This window comes from Mirounga angustirostris, unplaced genomic scaffold (assembly GCF_029215605.1).
Source record: "Mirounga angustirostris isolate CCGP_5_RB_7025 unplaced genomic scaffold, mMirAng1.0.hap1 SCAF_2, whole genome shotgun sequence".
NCBI classification, from domain to species: domain Eukaryota; kingdom Metazoa; phylum Chordata; class Mammalia; order Carnivora; family Phocidae; genus Mirounga; species Mirounga angustirostris.
The window spans coordinates 119,408,285-119,425,884 of NW_026991710.1; the positions used below are offsets into that span (position 1 = coordinate 119,408,285).

General features: G+C 35.4%; 1 protein-coding gene across 4 annotated transcripts in view; it reads right to left on the reverse strand.

Annotated features, from left to right (window-relative positions):
- Window positions 1-17,600, reverse strand: part of INPP4B (inositol polyphosphate-4-phosphatase type II B) — an 824,845-nt gene that overhangs the window by 388,038 nt on the left and 419,207 nt on the right. For all 4 annotated transcript variants that reach the window (XM_064585102.1, XM_064585100.1, XM_064585099.1 and 1 more), the window contains 2 exons: window positions 7,143-7,352; window positions 5,533-5,577 (listed from right to left, as the gene is read on the reverse strand). In XM_064585102.1, coding sequence (XP_064441172.1) covers window positions 5,533-5,577; window positions 7,143-7,233 — 136 coding nt within the window. In that variant the 5' untranslated portion in view covers window positions 7,234-7,352. The remainder of the gene's footprint in view (window positions 1-5,532; window positions 5,578-7,142; window positions 7,353-17,600) is intronic.

A 17,600-nucleotide genomic window follows, 5' to 3' on the forward strand; every position in this document is an offset into this window, starting at 1 on the left:
TTAATATACATTAGTGCCTACTGTTTTGGATTTATGATATGTAGTATTCACATAAAAACATGAAAACATACTCATAAGTATACTATTGACTTTGGAGCTAGTAAGTGGAGATATATAAAAGTAAACATTATAAGCATAAATGAGAGGATAAACTTAAGAAATAGTTAATAGTTCTTTTATATCTTTGTCAAGATTAGTCTTCTCTATATATTTTCCACAATGGTCAAAGGAAATGCACCCAGATTTTAAGAAGTGATCTCTCTTCTTTCTTCCTTTTTTCTTTCTTTCTTTCTTTCTTTCTTTCTTTCTTTCTTTCTTTCTTTCTTTCTTTCTTTCTTTCTTTCTTTCTTTCTTTCTTTCTTTCTTGGAGAGAGAGAGAAAGAGAGAGAAAGAGAGAGCACGTGCAAGCACATGGGCAAGCGAAAGCAGGGGGAGGGAGGAGGAGAGGCAGAGAGGGAGAACAGCAGACTCCCCTGCTGAGCAGGGAGCCTGAGGCAGGGCTCCATCCCAGGACCCTGAGCTCTTGACCCGAGCCTAAATCAAGAGTCTGATGCTTAATCGAATGAGCCGCCCAGGCACCCCATGATCTCTCTTTTTAAATGCTTATTTTTTAAAAAATAAAAACAATTTTATTGGGGTGCCTGGGTGGCTCAGTTGGTTAAGCGGCTGCCTTCAGCTCAGGTCATGATCCCAGAGTCCTGGGATCGAGCCCCGCATCGGGCTCCCTGCTCAGCGGGGAGCCTGCTTCTCCCTCTCCCTCTGCCTGCCTCTCTGCCTACTTGTGCTTGCTCTCTCTCTCTCTGTCAAATAAATAAAATCTTAAAAAAAAAAAACAACACAATTTTATTAAACTGTAAGAAAATCTGTGTTCTCTTGGGTTTTCAACTATTTCTCTCTTTGTGGACATTAAAAGGGTATCAACACATTCAAATGAAACAATGAAAAAATGTGGAAGCAGGGTTGCAGATGTAAGGGTGAGTTACATAATTTAAATTCAGTGAACCACTAGAAATATAATGGCAATGGACCTGAGATACTTTTTCGGTAAATGCTGAACTTGTGTTAGCAAGACATTTTTAAACCAATTAGCTTGCTCAATTGACTAAGCATCTCCTACCTCATTTACTTGAATAAAGATGTAGCAGAGGGGGGTGCCTGGGTGGCTCAGTTGGTTAAGCGACTGCCTTCGGCTCAGGTCATGATCCTGGAGTCCCGGGATCGAGTCCCGCATCGGGCTCCCTGCTCAGCGGGGAGTCTGCTTCTCCCTCTCCCACTCCCCCCTCTTGTGCTCTCTCTCACTCTCTCTGTCTCAAATAAATAAATAAAATCTTTAAAAAAAAAAAAAGATGTAGCAGAGGAACTTCAGCAAGATATAGTGATTTTATAATGGCATACAGACAAAGCAGAAACAAATCCTCAATGGAAAATAACTTATACAAAGCAATATGACACCTAGCAAAATTAGCATAGCTGTTTTCCCAATTTAAAAGCAAACCATTGAGATTCTCAATTTATTTGAATAATTTGGCAAAGAATCAGGAATCAAATAAAAATTTAGTTGAAAAATTAGGTGGAACAAGAGCCTCCTACTTTAATTCTTTAAAAAATTTTTTTTTGTATTAAGACGCCTTGTTTTTTTGATTAAATAAATATGCATTTTTAAATAATGATAAAAATATTTAGGAAACTATTATTCTCTCATTATTATGAAGTTAGCTAGTTAGCAGGTGAAGTCTTAAAGAATTTGTGGGATTAAAAAAATTCAAAGAAAAAAGTACCAAAAAATACACAGTAAAACCTACATGGGTTTAATTGTAATATCCTTGAAGGAGTATTTTCAAAAGGCTTTATTTATTTATTTTTTTAAGAAATACTACAATTGAGGATTTTAAAATGTTCAGAAGCATAACAAACAGTTTGGGGAATATATCTTCCAGGACCAACAACACAATTTCCTGAAGACTCTAAATAACTTTGTTTACTTGTAAGGCATTTTTTGCCATATGATAAGATAAAATTATCTGTTGTTAAGAATTCTAGTGGTTTGGGCGCCTGGGTGGCTCAGTCGTTAAGCGTCTGCCTTCAGCTCAGGTCATGGTCCTAGGGTCCTGGGATCGAGTCCCACATCGGGCTCCCTGCTCAGCAGGAAGCCTGCTTCTCCCTCTCCCACTCCCCCTGCTTGTGTTCCTGTTCTCGCTGTCTCTCTCTGTCATATAAATAAATAAAATCTTAAAAAAAAAAAAAAATTCTAGTGGTTTTTCTGAATAAATATGAAAAAAGAAAATTGAGGTTTTTTTATGGGAGGAATATTATTATGCATAAATTGTCACAGCTGCTCATCTCTTAGATCTATGATTTAAAGCCAGAAATATAAGTAACGACAGCATTGCTATTGAATTTGACTGGGCTTCTGAAACAAAATAATATAGCTAGGTCTTTGAACAAGACAGATAAGTTTATTTGAAAAAGAAGATACGTATTTGGCCTACGCACCCTGTCTCTTGAAAGCTGGCCTCCACGTTTGACTAACAGCCTCTCCTCCAATTGTCTCTGCCTCCTTCAGATTTCACCTTGTTCTCCAAGATGCAAATAAGAAGGTTTTAGAGTAACACTAAGTTACTCTAACAAATCTTTACTCTTTGAAATCCTAGTAAAAAAGTAAAAAGAAAAAAAAAATTCTTCCCTTAAAAATGAAAGATGAATAGATAAAGGCTCAAGTAGCAAGAGTTACAGTGAGTCAAGAGGTACCTAGATTTCTTTTGCTACTCAGCTCCCTTTCTTTTTTTTTTTTTTTTTTTTTTAGATTTTATTTATTTATTTGAGAGAGAGAATGAGATAGAGAGAGCATGAGAGTGGGGAGGGTCGGGGGAGAAGCAGACTCCCTGCTGAGCAGGGAGCCCGATGCGGGACTCGATCCAGGGACTCCAGGATCATGACCTGAGCTGAAGGCAGTCGCTTAACCAACTGAGCCACCCAGGCGCCCTCAGCTCCCTTTCTGAAACAAGTTCTTTCTATATCTGATACCATCTGAGCACTCTCTAGAAAAAAAAGTATAGTTTTTTGGTGTTCCACAGAAGTTTCTTGAATTTTCACATTTCTGTTTCTTCATACCAGGGAAAATAAAAAAATCTAGAATCCTTAACTTACAACACCTTTTAGCTACATTTGTAACAAAAATGTTTTTAAAAAATGAATTATACCAAAATCCAGAACATTGACAACACTAAGCGCTGGTGAGGATGTAGGGTAACAGAAACTCTCATGCATTGCTGGTGGGAATGCAGAGAGTACAGGCACTTTGCAAGACAATTTGGGAATTTCTTACAAAACTAAGCATACTCTTACCATATAACAATGTGCTCCCTGGTGTTTACCCAAGGATGTTGAAAACTTATGCCTATACAAAAACTTGTAAGCAGCTTTATTCATAATTACCAAAATTTGGAAGTAACCAAGATATCTCTAAGTAGATGAGTGGACAAATAGACTGTGCTACATCCCACCACTGGAATATTATTCAGTGCTAAAAAGAAATAAGCTATCAAGCCATGAAAAGACATAGAGGAAACTTAAATGCACGTTACTAAGTGAAAGAGGCCAATCTGAAAGGGTGACATACTGTATGATTCCAAGTATATGACATTCTGGAAAAGACAAAACTAGGGAGAGAGTGAAAAAAATATCACTAGTTTCCAAGGGTTAGGGGAGAGAGGAATGAATAGACTAAGCACACAGGACTTTTAGGGCAATGAAGATACTCTGCATGATACTTTAATGATAGATATATGCCATTATACATTATCCAAATCCATAGAATGTACAACACTAAGAATGAACCCAAATGTAAACTATGGACTTAGAATAATAATGATGTGTCAATATAAGTTCTTTAAGTGTAACAAATGTACCACTCTGATAGGGGAAGCTATGCATTTATGGGGCCAGAGGGCATATGGAAAACCTCTGTACTTTCTGTTCAATTGTGCTGTGAACCTAAAACTGCTCTAGAAATAAACTCTATTAGAAGAAACAAACAAAACAAAAAAATTATATATAGTTGTTATCTCAATAAGTTACACATCAAAATGTAGTATTTTGAGCAAAGGATGTAAGTTTGAAATCTATTTCATTATAAAATAAAAATGTATATTCTTGGAATAATTGAGACTTCAAATCACTAAAAACTACTATAGATAGTAAATGCACATATTTCAATTTGTCCATAACTTTATAAAACATGTATATTCACATTTAAAGATTTAGATATCCGGTCTCTATATAGGAAATTGAATACATGTATGTATGATTCTATAAAACCTCATTGCTTTCAAAACATTTTAGAACGATAAGAAGAAAAAAATCCTCTCTAAATGGTTCATATGAACCATATTTTTACCCTCTTTAAATACCATTTTGCAGCTAATTCTCTAATGACATTTTGCAGTCATACCAAATTCAGACACAAAGCAGGTCCCACTCACTAGCTAAGCAGTGGATCAGCCACAGAGTGCACATTTTTAACTCATCCTTGGACCAAGTTACACATTTCTACATGTGACAGATCTTCAAAGTTGCTTAAGAAACTCAAAGTTTTGAATTATAGTTAAATTCTCAAATACTAAGGATCTGTCCACAAAATCAAGATGGAAGAAAAAGGGGATTTTTGAGTATGTGACATTGAAAAAAAGAGGCAGGAACCTTGTAAATGGCCTAAAGAAAAACTATATGAGCCTAGTCTCTAGCCCAAGGAGAAGATAAACACATAGATTTCAAGAAATGTTGATTAGCAGCAAAGCCCAGTCACTGTATTAGGATGAGTGCTGGACACCAGATCTGCAGTCAGTTGACCTGGTTGAGAGGCACAACTCTGTTACCAATGAACCCTATACCCTTGGGTAGTGAACTGACCTACTCTACAGCTCAAATTCTTTACTTACAAATTGGGGAAGTGACATCACATAGAATGATTTTTTTCCCCTCAGCTTTTTTTTAAACTGAAGTGTAATGAACACAGTGTTGTATTAATTTCAGGTATACAATATGATGATCCAATAATTTCTTCTTCTTTTTTTTTTTTTTAAAGATTTTATTTATCTATTTGACACAGAGAGAGAGAGGAATCACAAGTAGGCAGAGTGGCAGGGAGCAGCAGAGGGAGAAGCAGGCTCCCCGCCGAGCAAGGAGCCCGATGTGGGACTCGATCCCAGGACCCTGGGATCATGACCTGAGCCGAAGGCAGATGCTTAACGACTGAGCCACCCAGGCGCCCCCAATCCAATAATTTCATAACATTTCTCAGTGCTCATCATAAGTGTACTCTTAATCTTCTTTATCTATTTTATCCATCCTGCCACTCACCTCAAAGTAACACCGTAAAGAATGAAAGTTTTTTTATAGAACAATGTTCTTAAAAGTTTGTAAATTATATAATGATATAAGCAGTGATATAATGATATAAGCAACATAAGGTTGTAAACTATATATACAGATTATTATTCTATTTATCAGTATAAATAAGATGGAATTCCTTACCAAGGATGAATTCCAACTGTGGTTCATTTGGAGTCTTCTGAATACCTATAAATAGTGAGTAAGAATCCAGATTAAAGATATTTAACTCATAATCAAAAATATATCAATATATATTACTATGCTTCACCCTGCCCAGAATTTATAAATACATTATTTGGCAGAAAGAATTAACTCAGTTAATTGTCCAAATTTATAAGCTGTCAGTTCTCATAATATTTGTAGCAGAACTAAATGTGACTGAAGTTTTGACTGATCTTCTTAGCTCTATGGTTATAAAGAAACTGAAAAGATATTGTTTTTTGCAGCTTTGACAAATTTAAAACGTATTTTTCAATTGTTAGTTTCTCTTAAATGCACGTAGACAGCGGCAAAACCTTAAAAAAAGATGACCTCACAAAAGTACTCTCTTATATAGACTTTTCTTTCAAACCACTCCAGCCTGCTGTAAATAGTAAATTATTAATTAAAGAGCTATCTCTAATAAGGTGATGAAAGACATTATGGTGGTAGTTATTCTGCCAACTTATTGATAGCTCAAATCATTGTTCTGATAAATGTTTTTATTCCTTTTTTCTAGATTTTTAAGAAATCTAATAACATGGCTAAATGATTTAGAGTGAAGTGGAGGGAAGGTCTGAGAACAAAAGTAAGGGTGGGAACATACAGGGGTTAGAAGGTTGCAAGATCAGGCTGTGGTAAGTGATAATGTGCTATAATGTGGTAATGTGGATATCTGATGGCCACACACAGCTTGGAGTCTTCCTAAACAAAAGTGGATGAGAACTTAAATGCCAGTTATTATAACTTATGGCTGGCCAAACAAGCAAAACTAAAATTTATGTAAAAGTCAACCATTTGGTAATAAATGTAAGAACATTACAAAAATAATTTTCTTGTTTATTTCTATTGGTACATTTACCAAACACGATTTAAATTTACTACTAATATATTGTTAGAACCACCTCTGTGTATAAAAATCACCTATTTTTTATTTACATGGTTAACACTTTTTTTTAAAAAAGATTTTATTTATTTGTCAGGGAAAGAGAGAGAGAGAGCACGCACGAACAGGGGAGAGTGGCAGGCAGAAGGAGAAGCAGACTCCCCGCTGAGCAGGGACTCCCCACCACAATGTGAGGCTTTAGGCTTGATCCCAGGGCCCCGGGATCATGACCTGAGCCAAAGGCAGATGCTTAACTGACTGAGCCACCCAGGCATCCCCAGAGTTAACACTTTTTTGCATGGTAACCATTTATTTTTTATTCCTGCTGACATTTAACAATACTAAAATTTTAGACTTTCCAAGAGAAACGAGAGTGACAATCATTAGGCAGCTTTCTGTTCATTTCAAAGAGTGTAGATTTTTTTTTAAAGTTATTAACAACTGCCATAAGCTTTGAAAAACCAAATTTCTTAGAAAACTTTTCCAACCAATACTGTTTTCTAAAGATTATTTTTATAATGTAAATTAAATGAAAGGTTTGGCATATGTTTGGCAGTGTTAAATAAATGGCCAACAGGAATCCTCTGAAAAGAAAAGTCGCAAGTCATGCTAAAAAATAAAACCTAAACTCTAGAAGAGAGTTACAGAGAGGGGAACACATACTTACTTGTGAACTGGAAGTCCCCAGCATCATTTGCCTGGGGTGTGGGAAGAAAGTGCTGGCCTTCTTCTGATGCTCCTTCCTCTTTGATTTCCATGATCAACCTTCACACTTGTTTAATCTTCCAAATTTTCGTGTCTAAATGTTACTGACAATGATTCCTGGTTTAATATAGATGTATCTTCACATTAAAGACCAAAATCCCACTCTGAAATTCTGCATTTAGGAAATAGCGACAGCAAAAATCTCAGTTATTTGAGTTCAGTGTAAAGAATTAAAGGTAGGTAGAAACTACAGTTTCCTTCCTGCCTGACTCACTTTTATTTTCAAGATCAATCCACCCAATTAATGTGCCATAAACTCTAAGTTAAATGGGTATGCTCTATGCAATTATTTTATGGTCATATGAGGGACTTGTAGATGCTGAAAGGTGTATTCTTTCTCTTCTAGTTCATTCTGTAAAATAGTAGATAGCAATAGGGTCTGCTAACTTAATATGCATCTAATTTAATAGCAAGAGCAGATAGCATCTTGTCAAGGCATTAGCATGTGTTGCCAAAGTGAATATTATTATTATTCCTTCCATTAGAACTACGCTTTATGCTCATCTCTCCATCCACCCTTGTTAGAACATTATTCATGAGCACATAAAGATAATTTGGCATGACACTCTTCCAATATGAGCCAACAAGTTGTACAAGAGAGTTTCCAACCTCATCATTATCCATAGAGTGTCTTGCTTCTCTGCCTGATAAAGTTTTAATTGGTTAATGATCAGGGTATATGGTGAAAAGAATGAATAATAATTCTAAAAAGCTAAAGCTCAAAGGGAAATGAAAGTAACAGTAAAATGATGAAAATCAGCATGGGGGAGAGAAAGCCTCTCCAAGAATTCAATATCCTCTGCAGACACTCTCAATAGTTTCAAATTCATTTTGATATTTAGCCTGATATATATGACCAAGAATGTGTTGTTTTAAGTCAAGTTACCACCTGAATTAAAATGTATAAAAAATCTTTAAATGTCTGCCCAATGTTGTTTAAAGAGATAGTGACAATCAAGTTTGGTTTGGAATAATGCAACTTTACAATTCCACAGCCTAAGTCTTTGTTGTTTTAACAAAGCAGCTTCATTTGTAATTCTGCTCGGGTTTTTCAAGATCATCTAGCAAAAATTAAATCCAGAAAGCATCTTGAATCTTTAGAAAATATTATAATAAAGTTGCAGATAAATACACATTGGCTACTCAGGATACAACCAAGAATAAAAGCCTGGGGTAAAGGTCATTGTGCTATCAATTAGACCAAATCCATCGATTTGAAAATTATATTTTGAATTAAGATAATGCTTTCTATTTTTTTGACTATTTAAATTTAGAAGTCTCTTCTGATAAGGACAGACACATATTCATGGAACCACATTCTATGACAAATTCATTAGCATTAGTGGGATAATATCTATGAAAGACTGCCATGCATGTGGGACTTGGACACAAGGACTTTGTTAACTTCCTCATATTTCTTCACCAAAAACCCAACCCCTAATCTTGATCAGTTATCTTAAAAATTGAAAAGGAGACCTAAATAAGGCAATATGGGTAAATCCTAGCAAAACAACAGCTCAGCACACTATGGTGAATAATTAACAAAATAAATGTCAACTCTCTGTGTGAGTGAGTATGCATTTTTGGGTGGATGGAGAGGACTGAAGATGCCTACAAACACTAACATGGTCCCATTATAGGCATACCTCACCCATTCAAAACTGAAAAATAAATTCAGTTTCACAGAGAATGAAGCCAAATACATAAGACATGGATCATAGGACAACTGTTCTGATTTTATTCACTTTCAGTCTACCTTTGTTGCATTTGAGGACAAATTTCATATTTGACACCTATTAACAAAAGACATTCCTCAGAAAGAATCAGTTATATTACTAGAAAAACTCTAGAAAACCACTACATTTTCTAGGTGGTAAATACAGCATTTACCTATGGTTATGGTTAAGTACAATAGTTCCTTTTCTGTGTCTTTTTGGAAATTTTTTGGTTTAGAGATCATGCACAAGAATAGATTTAAATTTTTACATACCACAAATTTATTTTATTTTATTATTTTTTTCCACAGATATATTTTAAAAAGTCAGCTAGAGAGACTAAACTTAATTCTTAGTGCAGAAAGAAGCCACATTAAATATACCTATTGTAAGAGAGTGACATGATTCTATTTGATTTTTAGAAAGTGTACTGGATGTCGAAGTAGAGAATGTACTAGAAGGTGGAAACTTAATAAGGAAACTAACTTGTTTGGAGGTTATTTTAATATTTTAGGAAAATAAAATAATAAAGAGAATCTAGGTCAAAATAGAAACAGATGACTAGAGAAGAGAATCTGGACTCCAAAGAAAATTATTTAGGGTAAAGGGCTATTTATTAAATGGAATTACCTAGCCTTAGTAATGGAATTAGATATAATTTAGAATTGAGATGATGAAAGACAGGAATTTCAGGTAAAAAGCAGTAAATTATGGACCATTAACTATCTGGAGTATAAAGAAGGAGGGATTTTAGTCAAGGATGATGAGTTTAGTTCTAACCATTTTGTTTTTGAAATGTCTTAAAATATTAAGAAAACAGTTCAACACATGAGTCTAGATTTCAGGAGAGATATTAAGGCTGTAAAAGTATATTTTTGGAAATCATTGGCTAATAGTTGAAGTCAAAGAGATACATGAATTCACTGAAAGCAAGTGCATGTAGTGAGAAAAAGGGATGACTGAAGGCTGAACCTTAAGGCACAAAACCATTCAGGGGAGCAAGAAGAGAAGTCAGCTGGTAAAGGCACTGGCAATGACAGGAAGAGCTGCAGAGAAGAACAACTGAGGGAATGACATGATCACCCTACTTAATGGGTGTTTCTCAAGTAAACAAGGTCATTAAATTAAGAGAGAGTAGTTCCCAGCCCTTCTCAACCAGAAAGCCTGTTTGAGAAATTGAGGCTACCCTGCAGTGGCACCTTCTCCTCCTGCCTAGGCAAGGGAGCCAAGAATATCTTCTGATGACAATTCCTGGAAGCTTTGCAGACTTATGGTACTCAAACTAAGAGTCTGGCAGACAGAGCGGATCACCCCCAGAGCAAAGCCAGTATAAAGTGTTCCCATGCTAGACACAGACAAGGGGATTAATTCACAGACAAGGGTGAGGTTAGCTCCCATTCCTCTCAACCAGAGAACCTGTTTGGGAAATGGAGAGTAGCCTAGAGCAGCCCCTCCCCTACTGCCTGGGCAAGGGAGCTGAGATATACTGTAGAGAGTGTCTTCCAGCTCCATCCAACCTGAACGGCTGGCAATTCCAGGAAGCTGTGTGGCCCTGTGGCACTTCAGCTGAGAGGTGGGCAGGCAGAGCCAATCAGTTTGCAGAACAAACCTAGTGGCCATGTTTATTCAGGAAACTTGGGGTGGGGGTTGTCTTGAGTTAAGACAACAAATAAAAAGCTTTATGGCTTTAGAGCTGCTTCTCCCACTGCTCCTGGGCACAGAATCTAATTTGTAACCCCACTTATCTCTGAATACAATTTTCAGTCTGTCCAACCAAGGAACCTAACCAGAGCATGTGGGAAGCTGCATAGCTCATTCTAGAGTCCTACATACAGTGGTACTTGAACAGAGAGAACAGCCTGTGGCTTCCCCTATCTGTAGAGCACAACCAGTTATCTCACTGGATCAGGGAATTAATTCAGTGCACACTTTGGCTTGATTCAGGTCCCCAAAATAAATTCTAAAGGTCCTGAGTCCCATCCTAACTGCCCTGCCAAGTCAGGGAAGTCAATTCATAGCTCTACCCACTACCAAATATTAAACCCAGTCCTGACCATCTAGTAAGCCTCACCAGAGAATCCAGGCAAGCATGGAGCCCATCCTACAGCTTCAGTTGGGTAGGGAACAAAGCCCATAATACTATCCAACTGTTTTCAGCCAGTGGCACTTAACCTGCACACCCCCTTCAGAGCTTGCCCAAAAATAGAGCATAATAGCAGGCCCCACCTGCCCAAGGACATTACCAGAAGACACCCGGAAACCCGAACTGAGCTGACTGTTGAAGAGCTGTCTCTACCACAGAAAACTTGTAAAGTCTAGAAGAGGAGCCCAATTATTCAAATAACCAGATAGAATTAATAAGGATACAAAGATCACACACACAAAAAATCAGGTAAATATGACATCACCAAAGGAAATTAATAAAGTTCCAATAACTGACCCTAAATAAATGGAGATCTAAGAACTGCCAAACAAAGAGTTCATAATAATCATCTAAAGAAGTCTAGTGAATTACAAGAAAATACAGACACACAACTAAATAAAATTAGAAAAGCAGTGCATGAACAAAATGAGAAGTTTGATAAAGAAATAGCTACCATCTGGGCGCCTGGGTGGCTCAGTTGGTTAAGCGACTGCCTTCGGCTCAGGTCATGATCCTGGAGTCCCGGGATCGAGTCCCACATCGGGCTCCCTGCTCGGCAGGGGGTCTGCTTCTCCCTCTGCCCTCTTCCCTCTCATGCTCTCTGTCTCTCATTCTCTCTCTCTCAAATAAATAAATAAAATCTTAAAAAAAAAAAAAAAAGAAATAGCTACCATCTAAAAAGCAATTAAATAGAAATTTTAGAGTTGAAAAATACAATAACTGAGTTGAATAACTCAACAGGGAGTTTTAAAAGAAGACTTGACCATGCAAAAAAGGAAAAAAATCACTCACCTAAAGGATAAGACATTGAAAATTACCAGTCAGAAAAGGAAAAAGAAAAAAATAATGAAAAAGAGTGAAGAAAGTCTACATAAATTATAGAATAGAATAAAAACAAACAATATGCACATTATGAAAATGCCAGAAAAAAAGAGAAAGAAAAAGGGGCAGAAAGTATATGTAAAATAGTATAGCTAAAAAATTCCTGAACCTGGGGAGAGATATGGACATCCAGATCCATGAGGCCCAAAAGATTCTAAAGAGGTTAAACTTAAATAGGGCTACACTGAGACATAGTAATTTAATTAAAATTGTCAAAAGACAAAGACAATGAAAAAATTTTAAGAGCATCAAGAGAAAAGAGAGAAGTTACATACAAGGGAACCACCATAAGACTATTAGCAGATTTATCAACAGAAATTTTTCAGGCCAGGAGAGAATGTGATGACATATTCAAAATATTGAAAGAAAATAACTGTCAACCAAGAATTCTATACTTGGTGAAGCTATCCTTTGGAAGCAAAGTAAGGAAAAAGAATTTGCTGACAAACAAAAGCTGAGGGAGTTCATTACCACACCTGCCTTACAAAAAATGCTGAAGGGTGTTCTTCGAAAGAATGTAAAAGAACACTGGGTGCCTGGGGGGTTCAGTCAGTTAAGTGTCAGCCTTTGGCTCAGGTCATGATCCCAGGACCCTGGGACTGAGCCCCCTGTTGGGCTCCTTGCTCAGCAGGGAGTCCGTTTCTCCTTCTGTCCCCCTTCCCCAATCATGCATGCATGCTCTCTCTCTCTCTCTCTCTCTCTCTCTCTCTCACAAAAAAATAAATAAATAAATAAATAAAATATTTAAAAAAAGAGAAAGTAAAACAACACTAATTAAATCATAAAAATATAAAAAGTATAAATCTCACTGGATATCTAATGGTAAATATAGAGTCATAGATAGATTCTGCAATCTGACAGTAGTTGTGCATAATTTACTTAAAACCCTAATTAGAAAGTTTAAAAAAAGCAGTTAAAAGAATCATAACTACAGTGATCTTTTTTTTATGTTCAGTTAGCCACTGTATAGTACATCATTAGTTTTTGATGTAGTGTTCAATGATTCATTAGTTGTGTATAACACCCAGTGTTCATCACAACAATGATCTCTTATTAGGAACACTATTAAACAAACAAGCAAATGTGTAAATTGTAATAGCAATAGCCTAAACTGCAAGGTGGAAGAGAAGTAAAAGTGTTAATTTACAAACTCTATTGAAGTTAAGTTGTTACCAGTTTAGAGTGTTATAAGTTTAAGATATTTTAGATTTTTCTAAAATATATTTTTAAATTTAAACTTAAAATGTAAGTTTAAGATCTTTTAGATCTTAAAAGAAATCCTGTAGTAATTACTCAAAAGAGTATGACAAAAAAGTCAAAGCATACAAATACCAAAAAAACAAAACTCAAAAAAGACAATAAGATAAAACAAACAAACAAACACAACAATAAGGATCAACAGATCTACAAAACAACCAGAAAATTATTGACAAAATGGCAAAAGTAAGTCCTCACATACTAATAATTACTTTAAATGAAAATGGATTAAATTCTCCAATAAAAGACATAGAATGGCTGAATGGTTTAAAAAAAACAAGATCCATCAATATGCTGTCCACAAGAGACTCACCTGAGCCTTAAAGACAGACAGACTGAGAATGAAGGGATGGAAAAAGACATTTCAAGAACATGGTAACCAAAATAAAGCAGGGGTAGCTATAATTCTATCAGACAAAAAGGACTTTAAATTAAAAATGGTAAAAAGAGACAAAGAAGGTCATTATTTGATGATAAAGGGGTTAATACATCAAGAAAGTACAACAATTGTAAATATACACTCAATATTATAGCATCTAAATATATAAAGCAAAAACAAAGCTAAAACAAAATAAAACAAAACAAAACAAAAAAAAAACAAAAACAAAGATAAAAGGAAAAATCAACAAAAATACAATAAGAGTTTGGGACTTTAATACTCCACTCTCAGCAATGGATAGATCATCTAGACAAAGAATAAATGAAGAAGAAAATGTATTTGGACAACACTACAGACCAAATGGGCCCAGCAGATATATACAGAACATTATGCCCAACAATAGCAAAATATATATTTATCTCAAGATCACATGGAACATTTTTTAGGATAGACCATGTGTTAGGGCACAAAACAAGACTTAGCAAATTCAAGAAGACTAAGACTACAACATCATGAAACTAGAAATAAAAAACAAGAGGAAAATTGGAAAATTCATACACGGAACACATGGAAATTAAACAACACTACCCTGAATAGCCAATTGATTAAAGAAGAAATTAAAGGAGAAAAAAAAATGTTTCTTGAGACAAATGAAAACGGAAACACAATGTACTAGAACTTGTGAGAGGCAGCAAAAGCAGTTCTAAGAAAGAAGATCGCAGAAATACCTACATTAAGAAGCAAGAAAGATTCTAAATAAATAACTTAACCTGCACTTTAAAGAACTAGAAAAAGAAGAACAAACAGCCCAAAGTTATCATAATAAAGGAAATCATAAATATTAGAGCAGAAATAAATGAAATAAATAACAGGAAAAAAATAGAAAAGATTAACCAAGAGTTGGTTAACTAAGATTAACTAAGAGTTGGTTCTTTCAAAAGGTAAACAAACTGACAAACTCCTTGCTAGACTAACCAAGGAAAAAGGAGAACCCAAATCAATAAAATTATAAATGATGAAGGAGACACTATAACTGATTCCATGGAAATTCAAAGGACCATAAGAGATCATGATGAGAGTACCTGGGTGGCTCAGTCAGTTAAGCGTCAGCCTTTGGTTCAGGTTATGATTCCAGAGTTCTGGGACTGAGCCCCGCATTGGGCTCCCTGCTCAATGGAGTCTGCTTCTTCCTTTCCCTCTGCCCCTCCTCTATGCTCTTCTCTCTCTCTTTCCCAAATAAATAAATAAAATCTTTAAAAAGAGAGAGAGAGATCATAATGAACAACTGTATAACAATAAACTGGACAACCAAGAAGAAATGAAAAAAGATTCTTAGAAACATACAATTTACAAGACTGAATCAATAAGAACAAAAAATATGAATAGACCAATTACCAGTAAAAAAATTAAATCAGTAATCAAAACTTTCCCAATAACAACAAAAAAGTCCAGGACCAGATGGCTTCACTGGTAAATTTTACCAAACATTTATAGAATAATTCACTCCTATACTTCTCAAACTCTTCTAAAAAATTAAAAAGGAGGGAATACTCCCAAACTCATTTTATAAGACCAGCGTTATCCTGATACTAAAACCAGGAAGAGACACTCCTAAAAAATAAAACTTCAGGCCAATTTCCATGATGAATATAGATGCAAAAATTTTCAATAAAATATGAGCAAACCAAATTCAGCAGCACATTATACACCACGACCAAGTAAGATTTACTCTTAGGATGCAAGGATGGTTCAACATACACAAATCCATCTACTGTGATAGATCACATTAATAGAATTAAAGAAAAGAATCATATGATCATCTAATAGGTGCAGAAAAAGCATTTACAAAATTTAACATCTGTTCATGATAAAAACTCTTAAACAAATTTGTCATAGAAAGAACATATCTCAACATAATAAAAACAAAAAATGACAATCCCACAGTTATCATACTCAATGGGGAAATGTTGAAAACTTTTCCTCTAAAATCAGGAACAAGACAAAGCAGCATACATTCATGACTCCTATTCAACTAGTACTAGAAGTCCCAGCTAGAGCAATCAGGCAAGAAAAAGAAATAAAAGGAATCAGAATTGGAAAAGAGGAGTAAAACTCTCTATTTGCAGATGACATTATTTTATAAACAGAAAATCCTAAAAACTCAACCAAAAAAACTGTTATATTTAATCAATGAATTCAGTAAAGTTTCAAGATACAAAATTAGCATTCAAAATTGTATATACTAACAATTTTTTTTAAAGATTATATTTAGTTATTTATTTGTGAGGGGGAGAGAGTTGGGGGAGGAACAGAGGGAGAGGGACAAGCAGATTCCATGCTGAGCACAGAGCCCCACATGGGGCTCAATCCCAGGACCATAAGATCATGATTTGAGCCAAAATCAAGAGTCAGATGCTTAACTGACTGAGCCACCCTGGTGCCCCAACAATGAATTTTCTAAAAAAAGGAAATAAGGAAATAAAACCCATTTAAAATAGCACCAACAATAAAATACTTAGGAGTAAATTTAACTAAGGAGGTGAAAGTTCTCTACTATGAAACCCACAAGACACTGATGAAAGAAATTAAAGAAGACGCACATAAATGGAAAGACACCCCACATTCATGGACTGGAAGAATTAATATTGCTAAAATGTCAATACTATCACAAGTCATCTATAAATTTAATGCAATCCTTACCAAGATTCCAATGGCATTTTTTTTTTTACCAAAGTAAAGGAAAAGCACTCCTAAATCATAGATGGAACCACAAAAGACCCCAAATAGTCACAGAAATCCTGAGAAAGAAGAACAAAGCAGAAGACATCACACTTCCTGATTTCAAGCTATACTAGAAAAATATGGTTATCAAAACATTGGTACTAGCATAAAGACAGAGCAATAGACCAATGGAACAGAATCAAAAGGCCAGAAATAACCCAAAGCATATATGGTCAACTAACATTTGACAAGGGAGCCAAGAATACTCAATGGAGAAAAGACAGTCTTTTCAATAAATGGTGCTGGGATAACTGGATATTCACATGTACAAGAATGAAACTTGGGGTGCCTGGGTGGCTCAGACAGTTAAGCTTCTGATTCTTGGATTTGGCTCAGGTCCTAATCTTGTGGCTTGTGAGATCAAGCCCCATGCCAGGCTCCACACTCAGCAGGATTCTGCTTGGATATTCTCTCCCTCTGCCCCTTCCCCTGCTCTCTCTCTCTCTCTAATAAATATTTTAAAAAATGAATAAAACTTAACCATTATGTTACACCACTCACAAAAATTAACTTAAAATGGATTAAAGACTTAAATGTAAGAAACCATGGAACTCCTAGAAGAATAAATAGGAATAAAGCTTGACATAGGTTTTGGTAATGGAATTTTGGATATGACACTTAAAGCATAAGCAAAAAAGCAGAAATAAATGAGTAGGACTCCATCAAACTTACACAGGAGAAGAAACCATCAGTAAAGTGAAAAGATAACCTGTGGAATAGGAAAAAATATTTGTGAACCAAATATATGATAAGGGGTTAATATCCAAAAATATATAAAAAGCCCACACAATTTAACATAAAAAAAATCAATAAAAACCCAATTAAAAAAATGGGCAAAGGATCTGAATAGACATTTCTCCAAAGAGGATATATAAAAGGCCAACAGGTAAATGAAAAGATGCTCAACATCACTAGTCATTAGAGAAATGCAATTTAACACCACAATGAGATATCACCTCATGTCTGTTATAATGGCCATCATCAAAAAGACAAGAGATAACAAATGATGCCATAAATGTGGAGAAAAGGGAACCCTTGTGGGAACTGTTGGTAGGAATGCAAATTGGTATAGCCACAATGGAAAATAGTATGGAGGATCCTCAAATTTTTTTTAAAAAAATAGAATTACCATATGATCCAGCAATTCAACTTTTGGAAATGTATCCAAAGAAAATAAAAACACTAACTGAAAAAGATATCTGC